This window comes from Rhinatrema bivittatum, chromosome 15 (assembly GCF_901001135.1).
Source record: "Rhinatrema bivittatum chromosome 15, aRhiBiv1.1, whole genome shotgun sequence".
Taxonomy (NCBI): Eukaryota; Metazoa; Chordata; class Amphibia; order Gymnophiona; family Rhinatrematidae; genus Rhinatrema; species Rhinatrema bivittatum.
Genome location: NC_042629.1, coordinates 24568780 through 24594405, shown reverse-complemented (window position 1 = coordinate 24594405; position 25626 = coordinate 24568780). Strand labels below are relative to the sequence as shown.

At 45.7% G+C, this 25626-nt stretch overlaps 1 protein-coding gene across 1 annotated transcript; it reads left to right on the top strand.

The window, feature by feature from the left end:
- The first annotated feature begins 1144 nt into the window (after positions 1-1144).
- Positions 1145-24968, top strand: C15H3orf52 (chromosome 15 C3orf52 homolog). Its single transcript, XM_029578420.1, has 6 exons — positions 1145-1493; positions 2694-2817; positions 4111-4268; positions 10379-10449; positions 13595-13773; positions 18705-24968. The coding sequence occupies exons 1-6, from the start codon at positions 1380-1382 to the stop codon at positions 18710-18712; spliced, it is 654 nt and encodes a 217-aa protein (XP_029434280.1). The 5' UTR covers positions 1145-1379; the 3' UTR covers positions 18713-24968.
- The last annotated feature ends 658 nt before the right edge of the window (positions 24969-25626 follow it).

The window sequence follows — 25626 nt, the reverse complement described above, 5'->3', positions numbered from 1 at the left end:
ATCGAAAAGAAATGACAATTTGCTGCATTTAAATAGGTAATTCAGAACCGAGGGACCTATTTACCTACTTAACCCATGGTAAAATGTTCCCATGGGGGGGGGGGGGGGGATAGGTTTACAGCAAGGAGGTGGCGCGTAACTGTATTTTTATTCTGGGAAGGAGGGGAACATGATGGAGAGGTGCTGCCAAAATGGGAGGATTCTTACCTACTTTTATATGCCAGAGGATGTGGTTAGTGCAGTTGGTGTAGCTGGGTTTAAAAAAGGATTGGATAAGTTCTTGGAGGAGAAGTCCATTACCTGCTATTAATTAAGTTGACTTAGATAATAACCACCGCTATTACTAGCAACAGTAACATGGAATAGACGTAATTTTTGGGTACTTGCCAGGTTCTTATGGCCTGGATTGGCCACTGATAGAAACAGGATGCTGGGCTTGATGGATCCTTGGTCTGACCCAGTATGGCATGTTCTTATGCATGGCGATGGATGGAGAGTGTTGATGCTTTCAGAACTAAAAGGTAGCTGCACCTCTTCAGGAATAAAGTGGCTCACAAACATTATTGCAAGCCCTGCCGCTCCATTTTCTTATTAATAAGCTGCATTGTGTGTGTGGAGGCTCATTAATTGGCAGGTGTTTATCCTCCTGGAGTAATCAGAGTCTTGTGGGAATATTCCCCCATGGGCTCGGACCCTCTGTCTTTTAAGTGCCGAGCATGCCTCTGCCCCAGCCAGCTGGGTTTTCAGGATAGCCAAGTAAAACATATTTGCAGGCCCCACCTGTCTTGTATGTAAATACATGCCATGCATATTCATGAGAGGTATTCTGAAAACCCAACTGGCTGAAGAGAGGCCTAGAGGTGGTGTAGTTCCAGGAGTATATATTTTACTTATCTGAAAAGCTTAAACTGCAAAGTTTCTTCTTCCTTACAAAGAGAAAACAAAAGAAATTAGCTTCCGAGAGCTCTTGAGTTAACATGTAAGGAGCAAAAAGCTAATCTAAATACAAAAGCTGCCAGACAGGAAGATCCAGAGGTTGTGTCATAGTTCAGTGTGACTCAGTAACTATGGCCTCCTTTATTCTCAGCAGCAGTATTGGAAGGAACTTTTTTTTTTTTTTTTAACACATCTTACACTATTTTCTCAACCTGCTTAGCCTGCAAGCTGTGCCGGCCACTCCCTTACAGGAACTCTCTCCTACCCAAGAACGTCAGCGATATACGGAAGGTGCTGGGAGGCGTTGAATAATGCCCAGGCAAAATATTAACAGCAAGTTAAAGAATAGTTCTACCTCTCTCGACTCAGAGTGAATTCTCTAGAGCCAACAAGATTTTTCAGCTACCGAAAGCAGGAGGAGACTTATCTGTCGGGTTTCTGCAATGGTGGAAGGCCAAGAGGAGAACATAGAATTAGAAGAAAATGGAAGGAGAGCAGAGACAGAGATTGTCATCAGAGAACCTTTACTCATTCCTGCAACAGCTCCTACTGAGCAGGTAAGATTCTGCAAGAAATCATATTTTCTTCCTATGTTGAATATGTAATAAAATAAGGAGAAAGAGCATCACTAAACCAGCAGGGAAAAATCTACCTTCCTTATGCTAAGAACTGATGGCAAAGCTCTCTTATACATCAAGAGGCACTTGGAAATGTTCAGACTGCTCCGGCCACTTGATAGTTCAGAAGGTATCTGCAGCTTAAGAGCTCAAGAAGCACATTTGTAGCACTTATGGACTTGAGCTCTTAGGCCCACTGCCCATGTTTTCAATTGAAAAGCCAGCGTGAGAAAGATGAGGGCTGTCGTGTAATGTCCCATTGAACTTTTCCATGCACCAGGGCATCCCCGTCACTTCCTGGTTCCTGCTTCGGATACCCTGAGATTAAAAGGAGCAGAACGGAACTTTCTGTCCTCTTCCCCCAGCATCCCAGTGGGTCCTAACCCTAGCGATTCAGGTCAAGACCTGAGAACCCCACCAGACTGCAGTTCTGGCCCTGGCTCTCCACATAGCTCTCTGATGGCAGAACAGTCAATGAAGGAGAGATTTCTGTCGGACCCCGAACATAAACCAGGAATAGAACTCATTCACGCTTTCCTTTGTACAATAATAAATATGAAGTGCAGAGGTGCAAGAGAACCTTCCTGCACCAGGGCTATGGTGATACTTAAACAACCAATCAAGGCTTTTTATTCTGATTTGTCATATTAAGACACTTCAATGAAAATATATTTAGTTTTATGCATCAGTACAGCTTATCTACTACCCCACCTGTGTTTGCTGTCAGTCACTTTTGTAATACGTATCTTAAGGGGTTCCTCCCAGTTCTGGGACTAGGACAGAGCAACTTTAATTTAAAAAATCCCTTTTCTCGAGCCTGTCCCGTGGCAGTGTTCACAGCCACATGGAGGGACCTGGGTTTGACTCCACTCCCCAGGTTAACCAAGGCTGAGAGGGAGCTCAGTGACACCCAGCCAAGGACCCAGTGGCACCCAGCCAAGGACCATCACAATAATTACTGGAGGGGAGGAATTCCCCGGTAGTTGTGAATAAAGCACTGACGACGCTGCATCCCAACCTGCTTTCAACTTAACTGCAAGCCCCAAAGAGCAGAAAGACCGCCCCGCTCAAAACTACTTCTCCCCTCCAAAGAAAACTCCAAAAAGCATGTTCTCTCTTCTTTTCTATATTTTTCATTAGAAAATGAAATGCAGAGACTCGTGCAGGGAACGTGTTTTCTGGAAGTGTCGGCTGTGGATGGTCATAGCATCAGTTTTTGCATTTATCATCATCATAACGATTGTTAGCTTAGTTCTCTATTCAGGTATGTATTCGGTTTTATTTACTTCATAAAAGAGATCAGGCGTTTCAATTTGTGCTCCATTTCAGTGAAATGAGATACAGTCTAGGGATCAGACTAGGAATTGTATCTATTTAAGGAATGGATACTTCTGCAAGCTTTTCTCCTTCCTTCATCATTACAAATATATCAAACTGCTGCACATTTCTAGCAAGCTCTGCTCTTCCTTTATCTACCTCCCTTTAGCATCTGCTATAGTTTAAATTGCTGTGATATTCACTAGTTGATTAAGATATTCCCACGTGATTCCTTATCAATTACTAACTGCATCTCCCACCACCTGAAAATCACAAGGTGGCAAATAATTCCTCAGACTTGGTGGTCACACTGCTGGACAAAACAATATTTGTGGCTGTTGTTGATAACTGGACTTCTGCCACAACACCACTGAAGCACAGTGGTCGTATGGTCACTTACTAAAAAAATACTGGTGACCAGGTCTGTTTTGGTGGTCACTTCTGCCAGATTGATGGCATGAAAGAGTCAATTAAACCTGAGAAGGGACAGGCAGAAGAATCCATAAGGGTCCAACACCAGATTTCACAGAGCTGTTGGGATTTCTCATAGCAATCAGCCCTCTAAATACAGTTCAGCAATTACTAGGCTGTTCCTACATGTATTGAACATCGTAGATGACCACAGAAAGACCAACTGGCCCACTGCCTGCCCACTTTAGTGTGACCTTATCTTCCCTGTATTAGTAAACATATGCAATGACGCCTGGGCAAGAGTGCTTGAGGTAGGGGGCACCTTGATCAACCATCTAAGGACTCGGCTGAATGTGCACAGATCTTTCAGTAGTATTTTGGATCATCCAGTTGTGCTACAATGTCCCTGGTAATCTTGGGGTCCAAGCATGCTGAAACCTAGAGTTGCAAGCTGACTTAGGGTACATAAATGGTCCACTCGCAAATTAATCTCTAGACCCTATGATTCATGGGGCAGGTGATCCCATGTGTCTCTGGCACTGCTGGGATGCCCTGCTCTTCATTGGGATTGCGCATGCATGGTGATGAGCGCCTTCCGTTGGACTCCTTGGGCAGGGATAACCTGTTTTACACATCCTGGCACAACTATTTTCTAGGTGCAGATTTCTTCTATTGACTCTGTGTCACTCCGCAAGAATGTTTGTGGGGAATGGGATAGGGTGGGGGGACGGCCTTCTGACAGGCACTGGGCATGCACTCTGCCTTGACCATGCTCTCCTAGACCACACCATACACCTATTAATGGACCCCTTTGTGTTTTTCCTTCCAGCTGTTTATATAGATGAAGATGAAACATTCTATCTTGACTCGCCGTTGAGTAAAAATTACACAGGAACAATAAGAGTAATTAATAAGTGTATCCCCACTGCAATGCACTTATCCGCACCAGAGGAAACTAATTTGCTGTCTGACCAAATAATAAAGAGGGTAAGAACAAATGGTGCTTCTCCCCCATTCATATTATATTGCATTGAAGACACACCGGGGCGGATTTTCAGAGCCCTGCTCGCCTAAATCCGCCCAAAACCGGGCGGATTTAGGCGAGCAGGGCCCTGCGCGCCGGTGAGCCTATTTTACATAGGCTCACCGGCGCGCGCAGAGCCCCGGGACTCACGTAAGTCCCGGGGTTCTCCGAGGGGGGCGTGTCGGGGGCGGGCCCGGTCGTCGCGGCGTTTCGGGGGCGTGTCGGCAGCGTTTTGGGGGCGGGTACGGGGGCGTGGCTACGGCCCGGGGCGGTCCGGGGGCGTGGCCGCGCCCTCCGTACCCGCCCCCAGGTCGCGGCCCGGCGCGCAGGAGGCCCGCTGGCGCGCGGGGATTTACTTCTCCCTCCGGGAGGCGTAAATCCCCGGAGAAAGGTAAGGGGGGGTGTAGAAAGGGCCGGGCGGGTGGGTTAGGTAGAGGAAGGGAGGGGAAGGTGAGGGGAGGGCGTTAGAGGATTCCCTCCAAGGCCGCTCCGATTTCGGAGCGGCCTTGGAGGGAACGGGGGTAGGCTGCGCGGCTCGGCGCGCGCCGGCTATACAAAATCGATAGCCTTGCGCGCGCCAATCCAGGATTTTAGTGGATACGCGCGGCTCCGCACGTATCTACTAAAATCCAGCGTACTTTTGCTTGCGCCTGATGCGCCAGCAAAAGTACGCCTATTCGCGTTTTTTGAAAATCTACCCCACCATGTATACATAGGGGCGGATTTTAAAAGGCGCGCGAATAGCCTACTTTTGTTTGCGCTCCAGGCGCAAACAAAAGTACGCTGGATTTTAGTAGATAAATGCTAAAATCCTGGATCGGCGCGCGCAAGGCTATGGATTTTGTATAGCCGGCGTGCGCCGAGCCGCGCAGCCTACCCCCGTTCCCTCCAAGGCCGCTCCGAAATCGGAGCGGCCTCGGAGGGAACTTTCCTTTGCCCTCCCCTCCCTTCCCCTCCCTAACCCACCCGCCCGGCCCTGTCTAAACCCCCCCTTACCTTTGTCGGGGGATTTACGCCTCCCTCTGGGAGGCGTAAATCGGCGTAAATCCCCGCGCGCCAGCGGGCCTCCTGCGCGCCGGGCCGCGACCTGGGGGCGGGTACGGAGGGCGCGGCCATGCCCCCGGACCGCCCCGGGCCGTAGCCACGCCCCTGTACCCGCCCCCAAAACTCTGCCGACACGCCCCCGAAACGCCGCGACGACCGGGCCCGCCCCCGACACGCCCCCCTTGGAGAACCCCGGGACTTACGCGAGTCCCGTGGCTCTGCGCGCGCCGGGAGGCCTATGTAAAATAGGCTTCCCGGCGTGCAGGGCCCTGCTCGCGTAAATCCGCCCGGTTTTGGGCGGATTTACGCGAGCAGGGCTCTGAAAATCCGCCCCATAATGCATAGTTACAATTCTGTCCAATGTCTAGAGGTCTGACTGAAAATGAAGTATAGCAAATTTTCTTAGTTGTTGTTTTCACATAAATTCTTAATGTAGAATCGGTGCTATTGGTATTATTGTTTTGGCACACAAGACAGATTTGTCACCAATTAGCTTCTCTCCTTGAAGATGACCTTCCTGCAGGCTTGACCTTACCAGATACTCTTGGGATGTCTTCTGCCTAAGCCAAACCCTCTCGACTGAGCTTTCGAGGTCCAGATCACCAGACTGCTGAGTACTATGAGCTCCAGTCTGACATTCAGAATAACTCCACAAGACAGAGCTAACTATCCCATGAGCTGGCAGAAATATCCTTTTTGTAAAAAGATTTATTTTTTAGGCCCAACAGTGTCCTCTTCCTTTGAGCTCAATCGGATTCTGCCTCTGTTGGGCTTTGGCACCACAAACCTTCATTCACAACCAGTGAGCTGGGGTTCCCCTACTTTTGAATTATCCCTCACCTCTCCCAGGCATTGCAATCATTATCCTTGGTCAGGTGCCACCTACTGCAGCTCCCTCAAAAGCCTGTTATCTGTGCACCCTAGGGCTGGCCAGTGGGTATCACTGTTGTGCATTGGCTTATACTCTCCTCCCCATCAGGAGCTGTGAAATCTACATCTGCAGCATCCCCAGCTGATTCGGACAGGAGACCTCATCCAGAAGTGGAACTCAGAGCTGTACCATTCTGAAAACCATGCAAACAGCTGGCTGGCACACATTGGTCTCTTACCAGACTGGTTGTGGGTTTGACAGCATTAAAGGATGCGTAGGACTGTAAGCTAGAGATTCATTGGGAGAGGATCTCTAAAGTCTGGTGCTGACTGTAAGCAGCGCTCTATGGAAGTCTGATGCAGGGGGCATATTAATGCTGGGTCCAGGACAAGTCTTCAGCAGATGCTGGTGTTAATAGCCAGGCAACTCAGGTGGAGACCAGGATTGCAAATGAGGCTAATACACTTTATGACTTGAGCTGGACTTTGGCCAGGAATAAGGCCGCAGCGGTCTCGGTGCGACATCTGCTGTGGTTGCAGAATTGGTCAGCTGTTACGTGGTCCTAGTCTCAGCTCTGTAATCTTCCCTTTAAAGGAAGGAAGACTGTTGTTCAGGGAGGACCTGAAACAACTGATGAAGGTTTTCTGGGATTCTAAAGGGAATAAGCTGCGGGAGGATAAGATGACAGGAAGTCTTTTCCACCTTGTTGTAGGTTTCAGGAGTTGTGCGATCTTTGTCCCAATAAGGGTCTGCACTGTCTTCATGGCAGAACCAGGGTTCCAGTAGGCAGCAGTCCTTTTGAGGAGCCTCTAGACCTCCCTGAGAGGGCTCCAACCAGGGGCCTGGCAGCGATGAGGTTTAACAATGAAGCCAGGATGGTCCACTCTCTCAAAATTGTTGTGGAAGGTCGTCTATCACAATTTTATGAAGAGTGGACCAGGATTACCTGGTAAAATGGGTCCTAGAGTAATAATGGACGGCTATGCTTTAGAATGTTTTCAAACCATCACAGAAGCTTTCGTAGTGTTTCATTGAAGTGTCTGAGGCAAGCAAGCGACGATTTGGGACACGTTGTGTCACCTTCAGTTGCTGGCATGATAGTATCGGTAACGGCCAGGGAGCGTGGTTGCGGGAAGTACTCGAATTACTGTGTTGTGCCAAAAAAGAAAGGAGCCTTTTGTCCCATTCTCAATCTGCAAAAGGTGACATGTGATACTGTGAGTTTCCTGTTTTTCCGTATGGAAACACTGCGGACGGTGATAGCGGCAGTTTGTTTCGTGGAGTTTTTCGGACCTCGCTGGACTTGACAGAAGCCTATCTACAGATACCCATTCGGGAAGAACATCAAAGTTTCTTTGTGTTTTGGTTCCGGGGTAACTTTTCCAGTTTCGGGCCCTCCCGTTTGGTTTGGCAACTGCACCTCGCACATCCACAAAAGCGATGGTGGTGGTGGCAGCAGCTCTCTGCAGGGATGGGATCCTAGTTCATACTTATCCAGATGACTGGCTTATTCAAGGGAAATCAGAGGAGATATGCCAGTAGTCTGCGCGCACGGTGATGGACATGTTGTGGTCCTTGAGCTGTGTGGTGAATTTGGTAAAGAGTCACCTGAGCCCTACCCAGATGCTGCAATACTTGGGGACAAAGTTCGATAATCAGCTCGGCAGAGTGTTTTTCACCTCAGAGCGGATTCGGAAGTTACAATCCCAGGTGGTGCAGATTTTGTGTATGCCAGGGCCCAAGGTTTGGGATTATATTTAGGTACTGGGTTTCATGGCATCTTCATTGAATTTGGTGCCAAGGGCTTTTTTTCCATATGCGCCCTCTAGAGGAGGCATTGCTGTCATGCTGGAATCAATTGTCAGTTGAGTTTCAACGGCTTTACCACTGCAGGATACTTCCAGGTCCAGTCTCTTGTGGTGGCTATGTTGGCCCAATTTGGAGAAAGGCATGGACCTGCATGTTCTGGACTGGGTTATAGGGATCACGGATGGGAAATGATATGTCAAGAATGGCTGACACAAGGACTGTGGTCTCCAGTGGAAGCATCTTAGTCTATCAATCACTTGGAAATGAGAGCAGTGTGCAGGGTGTTGGCGGAAATCCTTCCACCAGATCAAGATCGAATGGTCAGAGTGTTTTCAGACAATGCAACAATGGTGGCTTATATCAATTGGCAAAGTGGAATGAAGAGTCATGCAGTTGCTCAATGAGCCCAGGACCTTTATGCCTGGGCGGAGTGGCATTTGCAGGGGATAGCCGCTTCACATGCTGTGGGAGTGGGCAATGTGCAAGTGGACTATCTCAGCAGGTAACAGTTGGACCCGAGAGAATGGGAGCTGTCGAAGGAAGCCTTCAGCCTTATCCAGTCTCATTGAGGCAGTCCCCATCTGGATCTGTTGGCGACAAGGAACAAAGCCAAGAAAGCAGCTGCAGATGATAGGTTGCAGCCGAGGGCATAGACGCTCAGGTTCTTCCATGGCCGAAAAGGATCCAGCTAAATGTGTTCCCTCCATGACCATTAATAGGTCGAGTGTTTCAGCACATTAAGAGGCATCCAGGCCAGGTGATACTGGGGGTGCCGGAAAGACTGTTTCATCCGTGGTTTGCAGATCTGGTTCAGCCAACATTGACAGTCCCTGAGATTGGCTCATTTGCAGGGGCTGTTAAGGCAAGGTCCTATTTTCTCGGGCGGATCACTTTTGTCTCGCAACTTGACTTGTGTCGCGCTTGTGACAAAAAAGATACTCTGAGCCTGTGATTTTCAAGAGCTTAGTTTACAATTTCTTGCGGGTTCAGGTGGCAGCCTTTGGGTGTCTCAGAGGTATACTACTGGGAAAAGGTTGTTGGCCTCACATCCGGATGTTGTGAGGTTTTTGAAGGGGGTCGAGCATCTGGGACTACCAGTGCATATATTGGGTCTGGCATGGAGTTTGAACTTGGTCTTACGGGTGCTTTTTGGGCCTCCGTTTTGAACCATTGAGGAAGGCATTGTTAAAGGACCTCACACTGAAGGTGGTATTTTTGGTGGCAACTTTTTCGTTCAGAATTATCTAGGAGCTGCAAGCTTTGTCCTGAAGGGAACCATTTTTTAAGATTTCAGACGAGGGGGTGTCTTTGCGCATGGTACCTTGGTTCCTAGCTAAGGTGGTATCTTCGTTTCACCTGAATCAGACTGTGGAGCTCCTGCCTTCCCAAACTGATCTGCTGAGTCGCTGGAGGCAAAGGTCACAAATGTTTTTGGTGGCATTTGTTTGTATTGTTTGGAGGTGCCAGAAATGGATGCAAGGCCTCCAAGGGCACGACAGTGCATTGGCTGAAAGAAGCTATTGTTTTGGCCTACAATTGTCAGGGGAGAATACCAGAGGGGTTGCGTGTGCACTCTACTAGAGTGCAGGCAGCATCATGGGTCGAGCATCAATTAGTGTCACCGCAGATTTGTACAGCGGTGATGTGGTCTTCTCTTCACACTTTATCTTGCCATTACCATTTAGAAGTTCAGGCTCCAGAAGAGCCGACTTGTGGCGAAAGTGTGTTTAGAGGGGGTCATGGGCCCTCCCAGTATAGATGCGCTTTGGTACATCTCACTTGTCTGGACTGATCTGGGGTGTAAACAGGAAAGGAAAATTGGTCTTACCTGCTAATTTTCATTCCTGAAGTACCACAGATCAGTCCAGAGACCCAGCCCCTTAATGTTCTCAAGTCCGTTACAGCAAGTCTGTGTTCTGGCATGCTTACTGGACAGAACTGTCAGAATGTATATATACAGAACCTAAAGAGGTTTGCCAGGTGCGGTTTAGCCCCGTGTGTTGAGTTGTGTTTTTTCTGTTTGGGGGACTCCAACTTTTGGGTTCGGCATTCGCCCTCATTTAGGGGGTTTTTGAGTAATTGTTACTCTATAATTGGCTTGGGTGCAGGTCAATACTGAGGGACTGCAGATGGCTCTCTTGGTTATGTAGCGTTTCCTCAGTTTTTATTTCTCTGCCTCCATCTGCTGGTAGGGATGCAAAACCCACTTGTCTGGACTGATCTGTGGTACTTCATGAATGAAAATTAGCAGGTAAAACCCAATTTTCCCTTTTTTTGCTTAATACAATAATTGTTTAAGAAGTTTAATTTTCCTGATGAAGGGATATTTAAATTAAACTTTCTTGTCAGATTACAGATGTATACAAATCCTCCCCAGCCCTGGGACATTACTTTGTATCTGCTCGTGTGATTTCCTTCAGGTAAGTCAATAGCATGACACACCCAAAAATTCCTGTCTTGTACAGGTGTCTTGCATTGGGGTGGGGAGAACAGAGGACATGGGGCAAGAAGAAATCTGGGATCAGGCTGAAGTCAAATACAGAAAGACTGAGGGAGATTTGGAAAACGAGCAGAGACTTGGAAGGGGGTAATGTGGAATAAGGTAATAAGAAAAGAGGAAGCCCCTGGGTAAAGGCATGCTAGGAAAGAAGAACATTGAAAGAGGGAGAACCTGTGATAGCCACAACACACAGCAGGGTTAGGACCTTGCAATAGGACAAGATGTCAAAGGTAGTGCATTTATTCAAAGTGTGTTTTCAACCTCTAACTGAGCAAAGATTGGGAGGCTGAAATGCAGCTTTGGAGCAAATTTGTTTCAGGTTTATCAATGAAAACATCCTGGTATTTTACACCAGTGTAAAACTAAAGCAGCTTTGTACCAGAGAAACTTGAGCAAAATCTTTGATAAATCTTCCCAGAACGTCAGTGCTATACACCATGGGTAGAACTGCTATAGCGCTAGAGAAGCACAGAGCCTTGTAGTGAGTCAATCAAAGAAATAAGGACTTAAAGCACGCGTTTCCACCTTTTATTCAGGAATACTTAGAGCGAGGTTTCGGTCCCCCGACACGGACCCTGTTTCACCAGATGGGCTGCGTCGGGAGGGACAGAGGCCCGGAGAACACTGATGTCAATAGAGAATGACGTGTGAAACAAACTAGTCCAGTAAATCGGTCAGAGGAAACGCCAGAGATTGAACACGGGCCCTTGCGGAGATGCCTTCACTGCACAGCTCAAGGTTAGAAAGCCACTTGTTTAGCAAGGATTGAGAGGTTTTCTGCGAGCCACCGGCTATGGCCACTCGGAAGTATTTTTCTGAATAACTCTCCGCAAGGTGCCCGTGTTCAGTCTCTGGCATTTCCTCTGACGATTTACTGGACTAAAGTTTGTTTCACACGTCCTTCTCTATTGACATCAGTGTTCTCCGGGCCTCTGTCCCTCCCGACGCAGCCCATGTGGTGAAACAGGGTCCGTGTCGGGGGACCGAAACCTGGCGCTAAGTATTCCTGAATAAAAGGTGGAAACGCGTGCTTTAAGTCCTTATTTCTTTGATTGACTCACTACAAGGATCTGTGCTTCTCTAGCGCTATAGCAGTCCTACCCATGGTTAGTCACCGCTCTCATCTCCACCTTCTATTGGCTGGTGCTATACACCATACAAAACGCAGACAACTTTAAAAATAAAGGCCATTTTGAGCTCTGAGAGCTCTAGCTTAGTGTTAGGACCTGTCAAGGAGATGTCCTGAGAGCATCTTAGCCCCTGGTTATCCCACTCACAGCCTTAATGATTTTAACCATTGTTTTCATAAATGACATTCTCAAAGTCTCTTTAGCCCTCTATGGTCTGGGACTGTCTCTCGAGTAGCTGCGCTACTGAAGTGAAAAGTAGTAGCAGTACTAACAGATGCCATGACAGGTCCCGGAAAATGTTAGTACTATGAGCGACAGGAAAACAGTTTGTGAAGTGCACTGAACCCTGTGCCTCGAGCCATGTTAGCTCACATTCAGAAACTTTCTGGCTTGAACTTTGAATGAGGACTATAAATTAGATACCATTGCACGCTTAATTTGATTTTAACTCCAGAGTTGATTCAAACTGTATTGCTTTGCTTTAAATTTGTTGTAATCCACCTTGAGGCCATCCTTGGTAAAAGGCAGAATATCATGTCTATAAATAATAATAAATTATAGAGGACGTGATCTGTTGACTTTTTGTTGTAGAGTTTCTCTACAAACTGTGGAATTACTGAGCAGGACTCTTAGCATGCTCTAGAGCCGATGCAATAAAGTGCACAAAGCCTAGCACACAGGTTTCCATGCGGTTGGGCGTGCGTTTTGGACGCGCTACACTAGCCCTGGATAGAGTGAGGAGATTAGTGTGCCCTAACTAACGTGAACCCGATAGCGCCCATCAAATTTATTTATTTATTTATTTATTTAGTGATTCTTATATACCGCGGCACGTAAAAATATACATCACCTCGGTTTACAGTAAACAATAAATTAGCAACAGGCTTTACATACAACAGGCTTAACAGGAAGTAAACAGATGAGGACAAAAGAACATAAGAAATTGCCATGCTGGGTCAGACCAAGGGTCCATGAAGCCCAGCATCCTGTTTCCAACAGAGGCCAAACCAAGCCACAAGAACCTGGCAAGTACCCAAACACTAAGAAGATCCCATGCTACTGATGCCAGTAATAGCAGTGGCTATTCCCTAAGTAAACTTTATTAATAGCCATTAATGGACTTCTCCTCCAAGAACTTATCCAAACCTTTTTAAACCCAGCTACACTAACTGCACTAACCACATCCTCTGGCAACAAATTCCAGAGCTTAATTGTGCATTGAGTGAAAAATAATTTTCTTCGATTAGTTTTAAATGTGCTACTTGCTAACTTCATGGAATGCCCCCTAGTCCTTCTATTATCTATTACTTCTGATGCAGGAAAGCGCTGGGCACCCAACACACACTTCTTAGCGTGGCAAATTTAACTCCAGCCTGGGAGGTGGAGTAAAGTCAGCTTGCAGTCAAGGGCTCCTGAAAAACATTTAAAAATAGGTTCTCTGTGTTGTGATAAGTGTGTCCTCCCCCTTAGTATCATTGTGACACTTGAATTTACTGCTTTTGGTGGTGAAAAATAATTGCATATTTTCACTTCATTAAAAAAAATTGTTCTTATCACCACACAATTTGGATGTCCATAGCAAGGGGTGCCTAATATTTTGCTGAGGTTGCCGAAGTGAATTATAGCAAAAAAAAAGCAGGATCAAAATAGATGCTCGCATTGAGTGCCCATTGCCATTGGGCACCTGATGCAATAAACTATTGAGCGCTACGGATGCTCAATTCTCCATTAAAGTGCCCTTTTTTACGCTGCGTCTCATTTAAATATTGAACTGGGTGCCCAGGGGATGGGGCAACAGGCACTCAATGAGGGACCGTTTTCAGCGCACATCTTATTGGATCGGCCCCTCTGGTTAAAAACCATGTTATCAAACAGAAGGAAGAAAAACGCCCTGTTGTGCTTCTGCTGATGGTTCTGTTTGGCTCTTTCTTGCAGCAATGAGAATGCCACTGCATCTTATACATTACAGTTTTCAGTTCCGGACGAAGATAACTTCCTGAAATACACTATGAGTGAAGAGTTCTTGAGTGGGGTCCTGCAGCAAGATATCCACGATCAAGAAGAATCCGAATGTAAACTGGAGGTGCTGGATGCATCCCCTCTCTCACTGTCTTGTAAGTACATTCTGAGCACCTGATATAAAGGCACCGAACACTGCAAAATTCTATAAAGGGTTACAATGCTTCAGAATCTCATTCTGCAATAGCTACTGTGCTGGTTACGGGCTCCATGTTTCAGAAGCCCAATTCTGTGATTTCACTGACTTTCAGAGAAACTGAGAAAGCCTTTAAATGTAAACTTGTAAGGTCATAAAAACACACATTTGCTTGCCTAAATCCTGAGAATTCCAGCGTGTATAGGGAAAGCTTCTATCCATTCGTTAATCCTAATCAAAAGAGAGCTGTGCAGACAGGGCACACCCCAGTGCACTTTCTGCTGGATCCAGATAAAACAAAAAGTATGAGACAAAAGGATCACATTAGCTTCCTACCATAAACCACAGGAGACTGGCAGCAACATCATTCCCAAAGAAAATAGGTTCAACCAAAACTTATAGAGACAAATGCAAGTTCACATTTTGACCCTATTGAGTGAGGTCTTTATATGAATACATTATCTTCTGTTAGCGCTTGGCATTTATATCATAAATAACTTAACTAAAGGAACTATAGGCCATTTCCCAACCCTCCCACCCCTAGCTCATCCTTTAATTTATAGGCAGGTGCCACGTTCACAAAAAAAACCCAACAACAACAAAACTTTATTGAGAGTTTAATCAGTCCCCTGTAGGCCACTACCAGACATATAGTGAATTCACTAATACATTTAAAGGACATTAATTAGACACATTCCTTCTCCCATAGCAACCTAAAACTTAACTAGGAACTGAACAAATTTAACATGAAGGCAGCAGTCCAGCAGCAAGTCCCAGTCTTTTGCATTGAGTGTCACATGTATGATTTTTTACCCACCAGTGAGAAGTTGTACATGTGCATGCGATGCAAAGAGCTCCTGGCTCTCAGAGAACGAGTCCGATCTCTGGAGGCTAGAGTGGCAGACCTGGAGGAGCTGAGGCAGACAGAGAGGTACATAGATGAGACCTTCAGGGACATAGTAGTCAAGTCCCAACTTCAGACTGGCAGCCCTGGTGCTGCCTTGGAGTAAGAAGGTCTCATGATGGGAGAGCATCAACCTGGTGCAGCAGGAAAGGATCCTGTAGCAAGGACCTGCTCTCCAGGTGGTGCATTGTCCTTTCGCACCAAGGATGTGTCTCCAAGGCCTACTGCCCACGAGGGAAGGGTTAGGCCGGCCATCATAGTTGGTGATTCGATTATTAGGAATGTAGATAGCTGGATGGCTGGTGGGCATGAGGATCGCCTGGTAACTTGCCTACCTGGTGCGAAGGTGGCGGACCTCACACGTCGCCTAGATAGGATTTTAGACAGTGCTGGGGAGGAGCCGGCTGTCGTGGTACATGTGGGCACCAATGACATAGGAAAATGTGGGAGGGAGGTTCTGGAAGCCAAATTTAGGCTCTTAGGTAGAAAGCTGAAATCCAGAACCTCTAGGGTAGCATTCTCTGAAATGTTCCCTGTTCCACACGCAGGTCCCCAAAGGCAGGCAGAGCTCCAGAGTCACAATGTGTGGTTGATAAGATGGTGCAAGAAAGAGGGATTCAGTTTTGTAAGAAACTGGGGAACTCTTTGGGGAAGGGGGAGTCTCTTCCGAAGGGATGGGCTCCACCTTAACCAGGGTGGAACCAGGCTGCTGGCACTAAACTTTAAAAAGGAGATAGAGCAGCTTTTAAATTAGAACAAAGGGGAAAGCTGACAGTCACTCAGCAGCGCATGGTTCGGAGAGAGGTATCTTTAAAGGATACTAATGATGCATTAGAATTAGGGCATCCTGACAGAGAGGTTCCAATAAATAAGAAAAGTAGTCTAAGTGCCAGTAACTAAAAACTCACTTGAGCTATACAATTCTAACTTATCCATATCAATTAAAAGGCAGAATGAAAATACAAACAAAAAACAAATTTTGAAATGTTTGTATGCTAATGCCAGAAGTTTAAGAAGTAAGATTGGAGAATTAGAATGTATAGCAGTGAATGATGACATAGACTTAACTGGCATCTCAGAGACAAGGTGGAAGGAGGCTAACCAATGGTATGGGACAGTGCTATACTGGGGTACAAATTATATCGCAATGACAGAGAGGAGCACCCGGGAGACGGTGTGGCGCTTTATGTCCAGGATGGCATAGTCCAGATGTATTCCACACATTAAGAAAGGTGGAAAGAAGGCAAAACGATCACCGGCATGGTTAAAAGGGGAGGTGAAAGAAGCTATTTTAGCCAAAAGATCTTCATTAAAAAATTGGAAGAAGGATCCAACAGAAGAAAATAGGATAATGCATAAGTGTTGGCAAGTTAAATGTAAGACATTGATAAGACAGGCTAAGAGAGAATTGGAAAAGAAGTTGGCCGTAGAGGCAAAAACTCACAGTAAAAACTTTTTAAAATATATCCGAAGCAGAAAGCCTGTGAGGGAGTCAAGTTGGACTGTTAGATGATCGAGGGGTTAAAGGGGCAATTAGAGAAGATAAGGCCATTGTGGAAAGATTAAATGATTTCTTTGCTTCAGTGTTTACTGAAGAGGATGGTGGGGAGATACCCGTACTGAGAAGGTTTTCATGGGTAATGATTCAGATGGACTGAACCAAATCACGGTGAACCTAGAAGATGTGGTAGACCTGATTGACAAACTGAAGAGTAGTAAATCACCTGGACCGGATGGTATACACCCCAGGGTTCTGAAGGAATTAAAAAAGTGGTTAGAGCAATGGGCTACAAACCAGGAGACCAGGGTTCGAATCCCACTGTCACTCCTTGTGACCTTGGGCAAGTCACTTTGCCCTCCATTGCCTCAGGTACAAAACTTAGATTGAAAGCCCTCTGGGGATAGAGAAATACCTACAGTACCTGAATGTAAACCGATGTGATCTCAGATCGAATGTCAGTATATAAAAATATTAAATAAATAAAAAATGAAATTTCAGACCTATTAGTAAAAATCTGTAACCTATCATTAAAATCATCCATTGTACCTGAAGACTGGAGCGTGGCCAATGTAACCCCAATATTTAAAAAGGGCTCCAAGGGCGATCCAGGAAACTACAGACCAGTTACCCTGACTTCAGTGCCAGGAAAAATAGTGGAAAGTGTTCTAAACATCAAAATCACAGAACATATTGAAAGACATGGTTTAATGGAACAAAGTCAGCATGGCTTTACCCAAGGCAGGTCTTGCCTCACAAATCTGCTTCACTTTTTTGAAGGAGTTAATAAACATGTGGATAAAGGTGAACCGGTAGATGTGGTATACTTGGATTTTCAGAAGGCGTTTGACAAAGTTCCTCATGAGAGGCTTCTAGGAAACGTAAAGAGTCATGGGATAGGTAGCGATGTCCTTTCGTGGATTACAAACTGGCTAAAAGACAGGAAACAGAGAGTAGAATTAAATGGACAATTTTCTCAGTGGAAGGAAGTGGGCAGTGGAGTGCCTCAGGGATCTGTATTGGGACCCGTACTTTTCAATATATTTATAAGTGATCTGGAAAGAAATATGACGAGTGAGGTAATCAAATTTGCAGATACAAAATTGTTCAGAGTAGTTAAATCACAAGCAGATTGTGATAAATTGCAGGAAGACCTTCTGAGACTGGAAAATTGGGCATCCAAATGGCAGATGAAATTTAATGTGGATGTGCAAGGTGATGCATATAGGGAAAAATAACCCATGCCATAGTTACACAATGTTAGGTTCCATATTAGGTGCTACAACCCAAGAAAGAAATCTAGGCGTCATAGTGGATAACACATTGAAATCATCGGTTCAGTATGCTGCGGCAGTCAAGAAAGCAAACAGAATGTTGGGAATTATTAGAAAGGGAATGGTGAATAAAATGGAAAATGTCATAATGCCTCTGTATCGCTCCATGGTGAGACCACACCTTGAATATGGTGTACAATTCTGGTCGCCACATCTCAAAAAAGATATAATTGTACTGGAGAAGGTACAGAGAAGGGCGACCAAAATGATAAGGGAATGGAACAGCTCCCCTATGAGGAAAGACTAAAGAGGTTAGGACTTTTCAGCTTGGAGAAGAAACGGCTGAGGGGGGGATATGATAGAGGTGTTTAAAATCATGAGAGATCTAGAACGGGTAGATGTGAATCGGTTATTTACTCTTTCAGATAATAGAAAGACTAGGGGCACTCCATGAAGTTAGCATGTGGCACATTTAAAACTAATCGGAGAAAGTTCTTTTTTACTCAATGCACAATTAAACTCTGGAATGTGTTGCCAGAGGATGTGGTTAGTGCAGTTAGTGTAGCTGGGCTTAAAAAAGGATTGGATAAGTTCTTGGAGGAGAAGTCCATTACCTGCTATTAATTAAGTTGATTTAGATAATAACCACTGCTATTTCTAGCAACGGTAACATGGAATAGACTTAGTTTTTGGGTACTTGCCAGGTTCTTGTGGCCTGGATTGGCCACTGTTGGAAACAGGATGCTGGGCTTGATGGACCCTTGATCTGACCCAGTATGGCATGTTCTTATGTTCTTAATACAAACTGCTAGTTGGCACTTTAATTACAATTGAACAAAAAGTGAGTGTGAGACTATACACTATCCAGTCAGGTTCTCTGGAGTCACTGGTTCATAATCACTCTCTTCAATTTACGGACTGCAGAACTATACAGTACCCGTGATGAAGAAGTACATTTTCTTTCTCTAGCCTTGGCACCATTTCAGCTAAATCCAACTCTTATTTGCTGAAACCTATGAATAATTAACAGGGTCAAGGGCATGCACTATCACCCAGTTTCTACATTGCTTGATTTTTCATATTTTTCTAAACACAAAATACAAGTCACATACAATCATGCTGCAATCTAGATATGGAATATCCCACCACTTTCACTTGTTATTTAATCCCTATGAATGTGCTCACGCTAACAAATTATTGGATTTTCATTGCAGCTTTATGAAGAGAAGAAGAAAGATGAAGAAAGCTTTGTTTTTCAGTTATTTAAAAATAAAGTAGATTTTTATATACAGCTGTACTCGATGTGTTGTGCCCAACTGTAACAAAACTTCACGTAACTACAAGAATGAGAAAAATGAAACAAAGCATTGGTGAAAAGAGCTCAAGACTGTCCGAAATATACAAATAAGGTCCACAAAATGCAAATTTAATAATGGCAAAAGTTGCTCCAAAGAATTAATACAGATGTTAGTAGTCCGCTGACATGGACTGTGTTTTACATATGCTATGCTGGGAAGGACAAAAAACTAAAAGAAAATTCTTGCCAAGATGAGTCAAAATAAGGTGAACAGCAAAAAAAAAAAAGTAAAGACAAAGGAAAATTGGTTCTTACCTGCTAATTTTCGTTCCTGAAGTACCACAGATCAGTCCACACAAGTGGATTTTGCATCCCTACAAGCAGATGGAGACAGAGAACTTAAAATTTTGAGGCACTGCTACATAACCGAGAGAGCCATCTGCAGTACCTCCATATTGACCTGTACCCAAGTCAACTATAGAATAAGAATTTCTCAACAACCCCCTAAATGAGGGTGAATGCCAAACCCAAATATTGGAGCCTCCCAAACAGAAAAACCACAAATCAAACCAAGAGGTTAACCACACCTGGAAAACTTCTTTAGGTTCTCTATGTATACATTCCCACAGTTCTTTCTAGAAGCATGCCAGAACACAGACTTCCCATAACGGTCTTGAGAACATTAAGGGGCTGGATCTCTGGACTGATCTGTGATACTTCAGGAACAAAAATTAGCAAGTAAGACCAATTTTCCTTTCCTGTTCGTATCCCAGATCAGTCCAGATAAGTTGGATGTACCAAAGCGCACCTACACTGGACGGCCCGTGAAAGACCCCCTCTAAACACACTTTCACCAATGTTCGGCTCTCCTGGAGCCTGAACATCAACAGCAACAGCAAGTCTGAAGAGAAGACCACGTCACCACTCTACTAATCTGCGGCGACACTAATTGACACTCGGCCCACGACTCTGCCTGCGCTCTAGTAGAGTGCACATGCAACCCTTTGCAACTCCTTACAAAGGTAGGCCGAAACAATAGCTTCTTTCAGCCAATGCACTATCATGCCCTTGGAGGCCTTGCATCCATTTCTGGCATCTCCAAACAATACAAACAAATGATCCGACCGCCAAAAACTGTTTGTGACCTTTGTCTCCGGTGACTCAACAGATCAATTTGGGAAGGCAGGAGCTCCACAGTCTGATTCAGGTGAAACGAAGATACCACCTTAGATAGGAACAAAGGAACCATGCACAAAGACACCCCCTCACCCGAAATCTTCAAAAATGGTTCCCTACAGGACAAAGGCTGCAGCTCAGAGATCCTTCTGAACAAAAAAATTGCCACCAAAAATACCATCTTTAGCGTGAGGTCCTTTAACAATGCCTTCCTCAACGGCTCAAAACAGAGGCCCACAAAGCACCCACAAGACTAGGTTTAAACTCCATGCTGGACCCAATCTATGCACCGGTGGCCGCAGATGCTCAACCCCCTACAAAAACCTCACAACATCTGGATGGGAGTCCAACAATCTTTTCCCAGTAGTATACCTCTGAGACACCCAAAGGCTGCCACCTGAACCTGCAAGGAATTGTAAACTAAGCTCTTGAAAATCACAGGCTCAGAGTATCGTTTTTCTCTCGTTTGCTCTTAAAAGTCAAGATGTGAGACAAAAGTGATCTGCCCGATTCGAGAAAACAGGACCTTGCCTTAACAGCCCCCTACAAATGAGCCAGTCTCAGGGACCTTAAATTGTGTGCTAAACCAGATCTGTGAACCAGGGATGACACAGCCTCTCCGGCACCCTGAGTTCCACCTGGCCCAGATGCCTCTCGATGTGCCTTAACATTCAACCTATTAATGGTCACAGAGGGAACACATATATTCAGAATCCTTGTCAGCCATGGAAGAACCCGAGCGTCTATGCCCTCAGCTGCAACCTATCATCTGCAGCTGAAGAAACTTGCTGCCTTGGCTGTGCTCCTTGTCGCCATCAGATCCAGATGGGGACTGCCTCAATGAGACTGGATAAGGCCGAATGCCTCCTTCAACAGCTCCCATTCTCCTGGGTCCAACTGCAATCTGCTGAGAGAGTCCTCTTGCACATTGTCCACTCCTGTAACATGTGAAGCCGCTATCCCCTGCAAATGTTGCCCCACCCAGGCAAAAATGTCCTGGGCTCCTTGGGCAATCACGCGACTCTTTGTTCCCCCTTGCTGACTGATATAAGCTACCGCTGTTGCATTGTCCGAAAACACTGTGACCATTCAACCTTGAACTTGTGGATTTCCACTAGCCCTGCACACTGCTCTCATTTCCAAGCGATTGATAGACCAGGATGCTTCCACTGGCGACCACAGTCCTTGTGCCAGCCTTTCTTGATAGATCGCCTCCCAACCCTTGAGGTTGGCATCTGTGATCCCTATAACCCAGTCCAGAACCTCCAGGCCCTCATGGCTGTGTCATCTCCAAATTGGGTCGGCACAGCCATCATGAGAGACTGGACATGGAAGTATCCTGCAGCGGGAAAAGCCCGATGAAACTCCTTGACAAATGGATTCCAGCACAACAGGAGATTCAACATAGATGCCATTGAACACAGGGCCTGAAGATAATCTCAAGCCCTGGGCACTAGCATCTACAAACTCCGCAACACCTGGGATTGTAACTTCCGAATCCTCTCCAAGGTGAAAAACACTCTGCCGAGCTGAGTATTGAACTTTGCCTCCAAGTACTCCAGCGTCATGACAGGGCTCAGGTGACTCTTCATCAAATTCACCGCCCAGCTCAAGGACAGCAACATATCCATGTGCACAGACACGGCATACCTCCTCTGATTTCCCTCGGATAAGACAGTCATCTGAATAAGAATGAACTAGGATCCCCTCCCTGTGGAGAGCTGCTGCCACCACCACCAAACTGCAGTCACCAAACTGAATGGGAGGACCCGAAACTGGAAAAGTTACCCCAGAACCATAACACGAAGAAACTTTGATGTTCTTCCCGAATGGGTATGTGCAGATAGGCTTCTGTCAAGTCCAGCAAGGCCCAAAAAACTCCACGAGACAAACTGCCGCTTTCACCATCCACAATGTTTACATTCGGAAAAATGGGGCACTCGCAGTATCACATTTTCACCATTTTGCAGATCAAGGATGGGATGAAAGGCTCCTTCCTTTTTTTTTGGCACAACAAAGTAAATCAAATACTTCCTGCGACCGTGCTCCCTGGCAGCTACCGGTACTATCATGCCAGCAACTGAAGGTGATACAAAGTGTCCCGAATCGCCACTTGCTTGCCTCAGACACTGCAATGAGACACCATGAAAGCTTCTGTAATGAGTCGAAAAAATTATAAAGCATAGCCATTCCTTATTACCTCTAGGATCCATTGGTTCCAGGTAATTCTGGTCCACTCTTCATAAAACTGTGATAGACAGCCTTCTACTGCCATCTCAAGAGAGTGGACCAGCCTGGCTTCATTGTGAAACCTTACTGCCAGAGGCTCCCCTGGTCAGAGCCCTCTCAGGGAAGTCTACAGGCACCTCGAAAGGACTGCTGCCTACTGGAACCCTGGTTCTGCCATGAAGACAGTGCAGAACCTTTATTGGGACAAAAATCGCACAACTCCCGAAACCTAGAGCGAGGCAGAAAAGACTTCCTGTCATCTTATCCTCCGGCAGCTTATTCCCTTTAGACTCCCATAAAACCTTCATCAATTGGTTCAGGTCCTCCCTGAACAACAATTTTCCTTTCTTTAAAGGGGAAGATTACAGAGCTGAGACTTAGACCACGTAACAGCTGACAAATTCTGCAACCACAGCAGATGTCGCACCGAGAGGGGATATAATTTTACTTTGGCTCTAGCCACCTTGGGGATCGCCTTTGGGAAGTCCCATTCCTGGTTCACCAGTTTTGGTGGGCCAAACAACACTGGATCCACCCCTTCATTGTCAGAGTCCTCCTGGACCACCTTAATATCCAGTTCCTTCCGAACGTGGGAAATAAGGGGCCTCAACTCCTCCTCATGGAACAGACGAACCACCTGCAGGCCATCTCCCTCCATTATCGGGACCTGTTCGGGAGCAGCCTGATCAACATCCACCATGAGATCTGCTGGGTCATCCTGATCCACCCCCGGACCAACCCCATGATCATCTTCTGGGTCATCCAGGTCTGAATCATCTGAACTGCCAGGCCCCTCAAGATGGTCCAGGCCCAGTCGACGAAGGAGGTTTCCTGACCCCAGCCAAGAAGCCTTCAACCTCTTTGCAGCAGGACGAGTCAGCTGACAGAAATGCCCTTTTATAACCAGTGCTTTTCCTGGTTAAAAAGGCCTCATGCATAAGCAAGACAAATTCTGAGGAAAACTCCACGTCATCCTCTCCCCTGAGCTTGCATCTGCTCCCCCCCCTCCCCCCGGCAGGATCACCAGAGACAACAGGCGAGGGGAGTCCCTGGGCTCCCAGGAGTTGTCACCTTCCGAGCTACAGCCCTTCTCCTGCTGACAGTTTAGGCTCCCAGTATTGATCCTGATGGGAACCGGTGGCTCTCCTATCAGCCTTGTTCCCCCCTGGAGGGCCCCTCCCCTCCAGAAACTAATTTTGGCATAACGCTGCTGCATTTAGCTGTCCCAGAGTCAGGCTCCCAACCTGACAAGCTTTTCTGCACTGGGAAACCACTGTCGGCACCATCTTGTCTCCAAGTGGCCAGGCCTGCTGCAGAGGAACAGAAGGCGCGTGATCGCAGCCCACGGAAGAGGAGGGGAGCACTGCCCAACGCAGCCTCCGGCTCCCCAAGCAGCCCGAAGCTTTCTCATGCGGGAAAACTGCTGTTGGAGCCATCTTGCCTCCATGCGGCCAGGCCTGCTGCAGAGGAACAGAAGCTGCGTGACAGTGATGTGCGGGAAAGGAGGGAACACGGCCCAAAGCAACCTTTGGCTCCCCGAGCAGCCCAAAGCCATGAACAGAGGACTTACACTGCTGCCTTCCCCCAGCCCGGGCCTGCCCTGATGATCAAACCAGAAAAGGAGCAGTTACTGCTGAAAGAAAAATGTAACACTTTTCTTTCTTCTTTAAAGAAACAGCTGCCACAGCAAAGGAAGAAATTCAGGCAAAAAAAGCAATACTTCCCTGCTGCTGGCAACACCTCTGAGAAGGAGCCTTCAGGGGATAAGAGGGAACCAGGACCCCTGGCTATCAGACCCCTGGATCTGCTGTGGGCTAAAACTGATCAGGGATTACCAACCCCCAGCTCGCCCAGTTCAAGCTGAGGGATGGCCAATGAAGGAACCTAACACTTCAGGGAGCATCTTCTAACTTCTCTTCTTCTGACCCTTCTGCAGGTGGCATTCTCAGTTATGTAGCAGTGCCTCAAGACTTTTAGTTCTCTGCCTCCATCTGCTGGCAGGGATGCAAAACCCACTTGTCTGGACTGATCTGGGGTACAAACAGGAATGTTCCTTACCACAACGATTTCGAAATTCAGATCACAAAGTTTGTTACTGTCAAAATAGACTAGCAGCATGTATGTACCTAATCACAAAGAGCTCATGAACACAGTAGTCAACGTTTGTGATCGGAATTTCGAAACTGTTGTGATAAGGTATATTGTTTAATGCTCAGGAATGAAAATCTGTCTCATTAAGTGATGTTATCTCTCAAATGTAAGAATATTTAATTTTTATACTTATTTGCTTAATAATAAAAACAATGTCTGAAATTTCTGATCCTATTTCATAAAGCAAGCTTAAATATTATCCAGTCTTTCAGGGTCACTTATAAATTACCTAATCTGTTTCCAAGAAAGTTTAATTCAGCTTGAGCAGTGAGACTCATTTGATACATGAAACTCCTAAGAGAACAAAAAAAATGAATCTGTTCCTACCCTTAGTTGAATATATTGAAGTCTAGGTTAATAAAATTAATTTTAGAAAAGTCCAGATGTACTAAGCAGTAGATGGCCATTAACCTGCAGCCTTGTATTATTTGTTGCTTTTTGGTATGCCTGTTTTGATTTTTTTAATTTGATGTTTTTATCAGGTGCTGTTTCATGTTTATTTATATTATATTTTAATTGGTTTTTGTTCTGTTATTTATATGTATATTTTACTTATGAATGTCTCAGTGGAATCTGCTATGAACAGCAGAATATAAATCCAAAAAATAAACATTCTTCCCATGGATCCAAAATGGGGAAAGCTCTTTCATAGATCTGGCCCAAAGTGCTCAGAGTACAACAATGTCAACAGTTGTTTTCAACTGCACAAAAACATTTTGACCAATAAGACAATAGTCAAAATAAACTGTATTCAATTGCATAGCTTGCAAATCCTCTTCAGTTATGAGCAAAAGCAAGCAGCTGATGTCTGTTGCTGTAAAGAAAGGAGAACTATCCCTGTGCCAGGCAAAATGGTAGAAACTATCATAAAGAATAAAATTGCTGAACATATAGATAGGCATAGTTTAATGGGACAAAGCCAACATGGATTTAACCAAGGGAAGTCTTGCCTCACCAATCTGCTATTTTGTTTTGAGAGCGTAAATAAAAATGTGGATAAAAGTGAGTCAGTTAATATAGTTGGTTAAAAGAAAACAGAGTCGGGCTAAATGGTAAATTTTCCCAATGGAGAAAGGTGAATAGTGGAGTGCCCCAGGGATTTGTTCTAGGACTGCTACTTTTAATTTATTTATAAATTACCTGGAAATGGGACCCAGTCTGCTGATCAAATTTGCCAAAAACAAAATTATTCAAAGTTGTTAAAGCGCAAGAGGATTGTGAGAAATTGCAAGTGGAGTTTGCAAAACTGGGAGACTGGGCATGCAAATAACAATGAAATATAA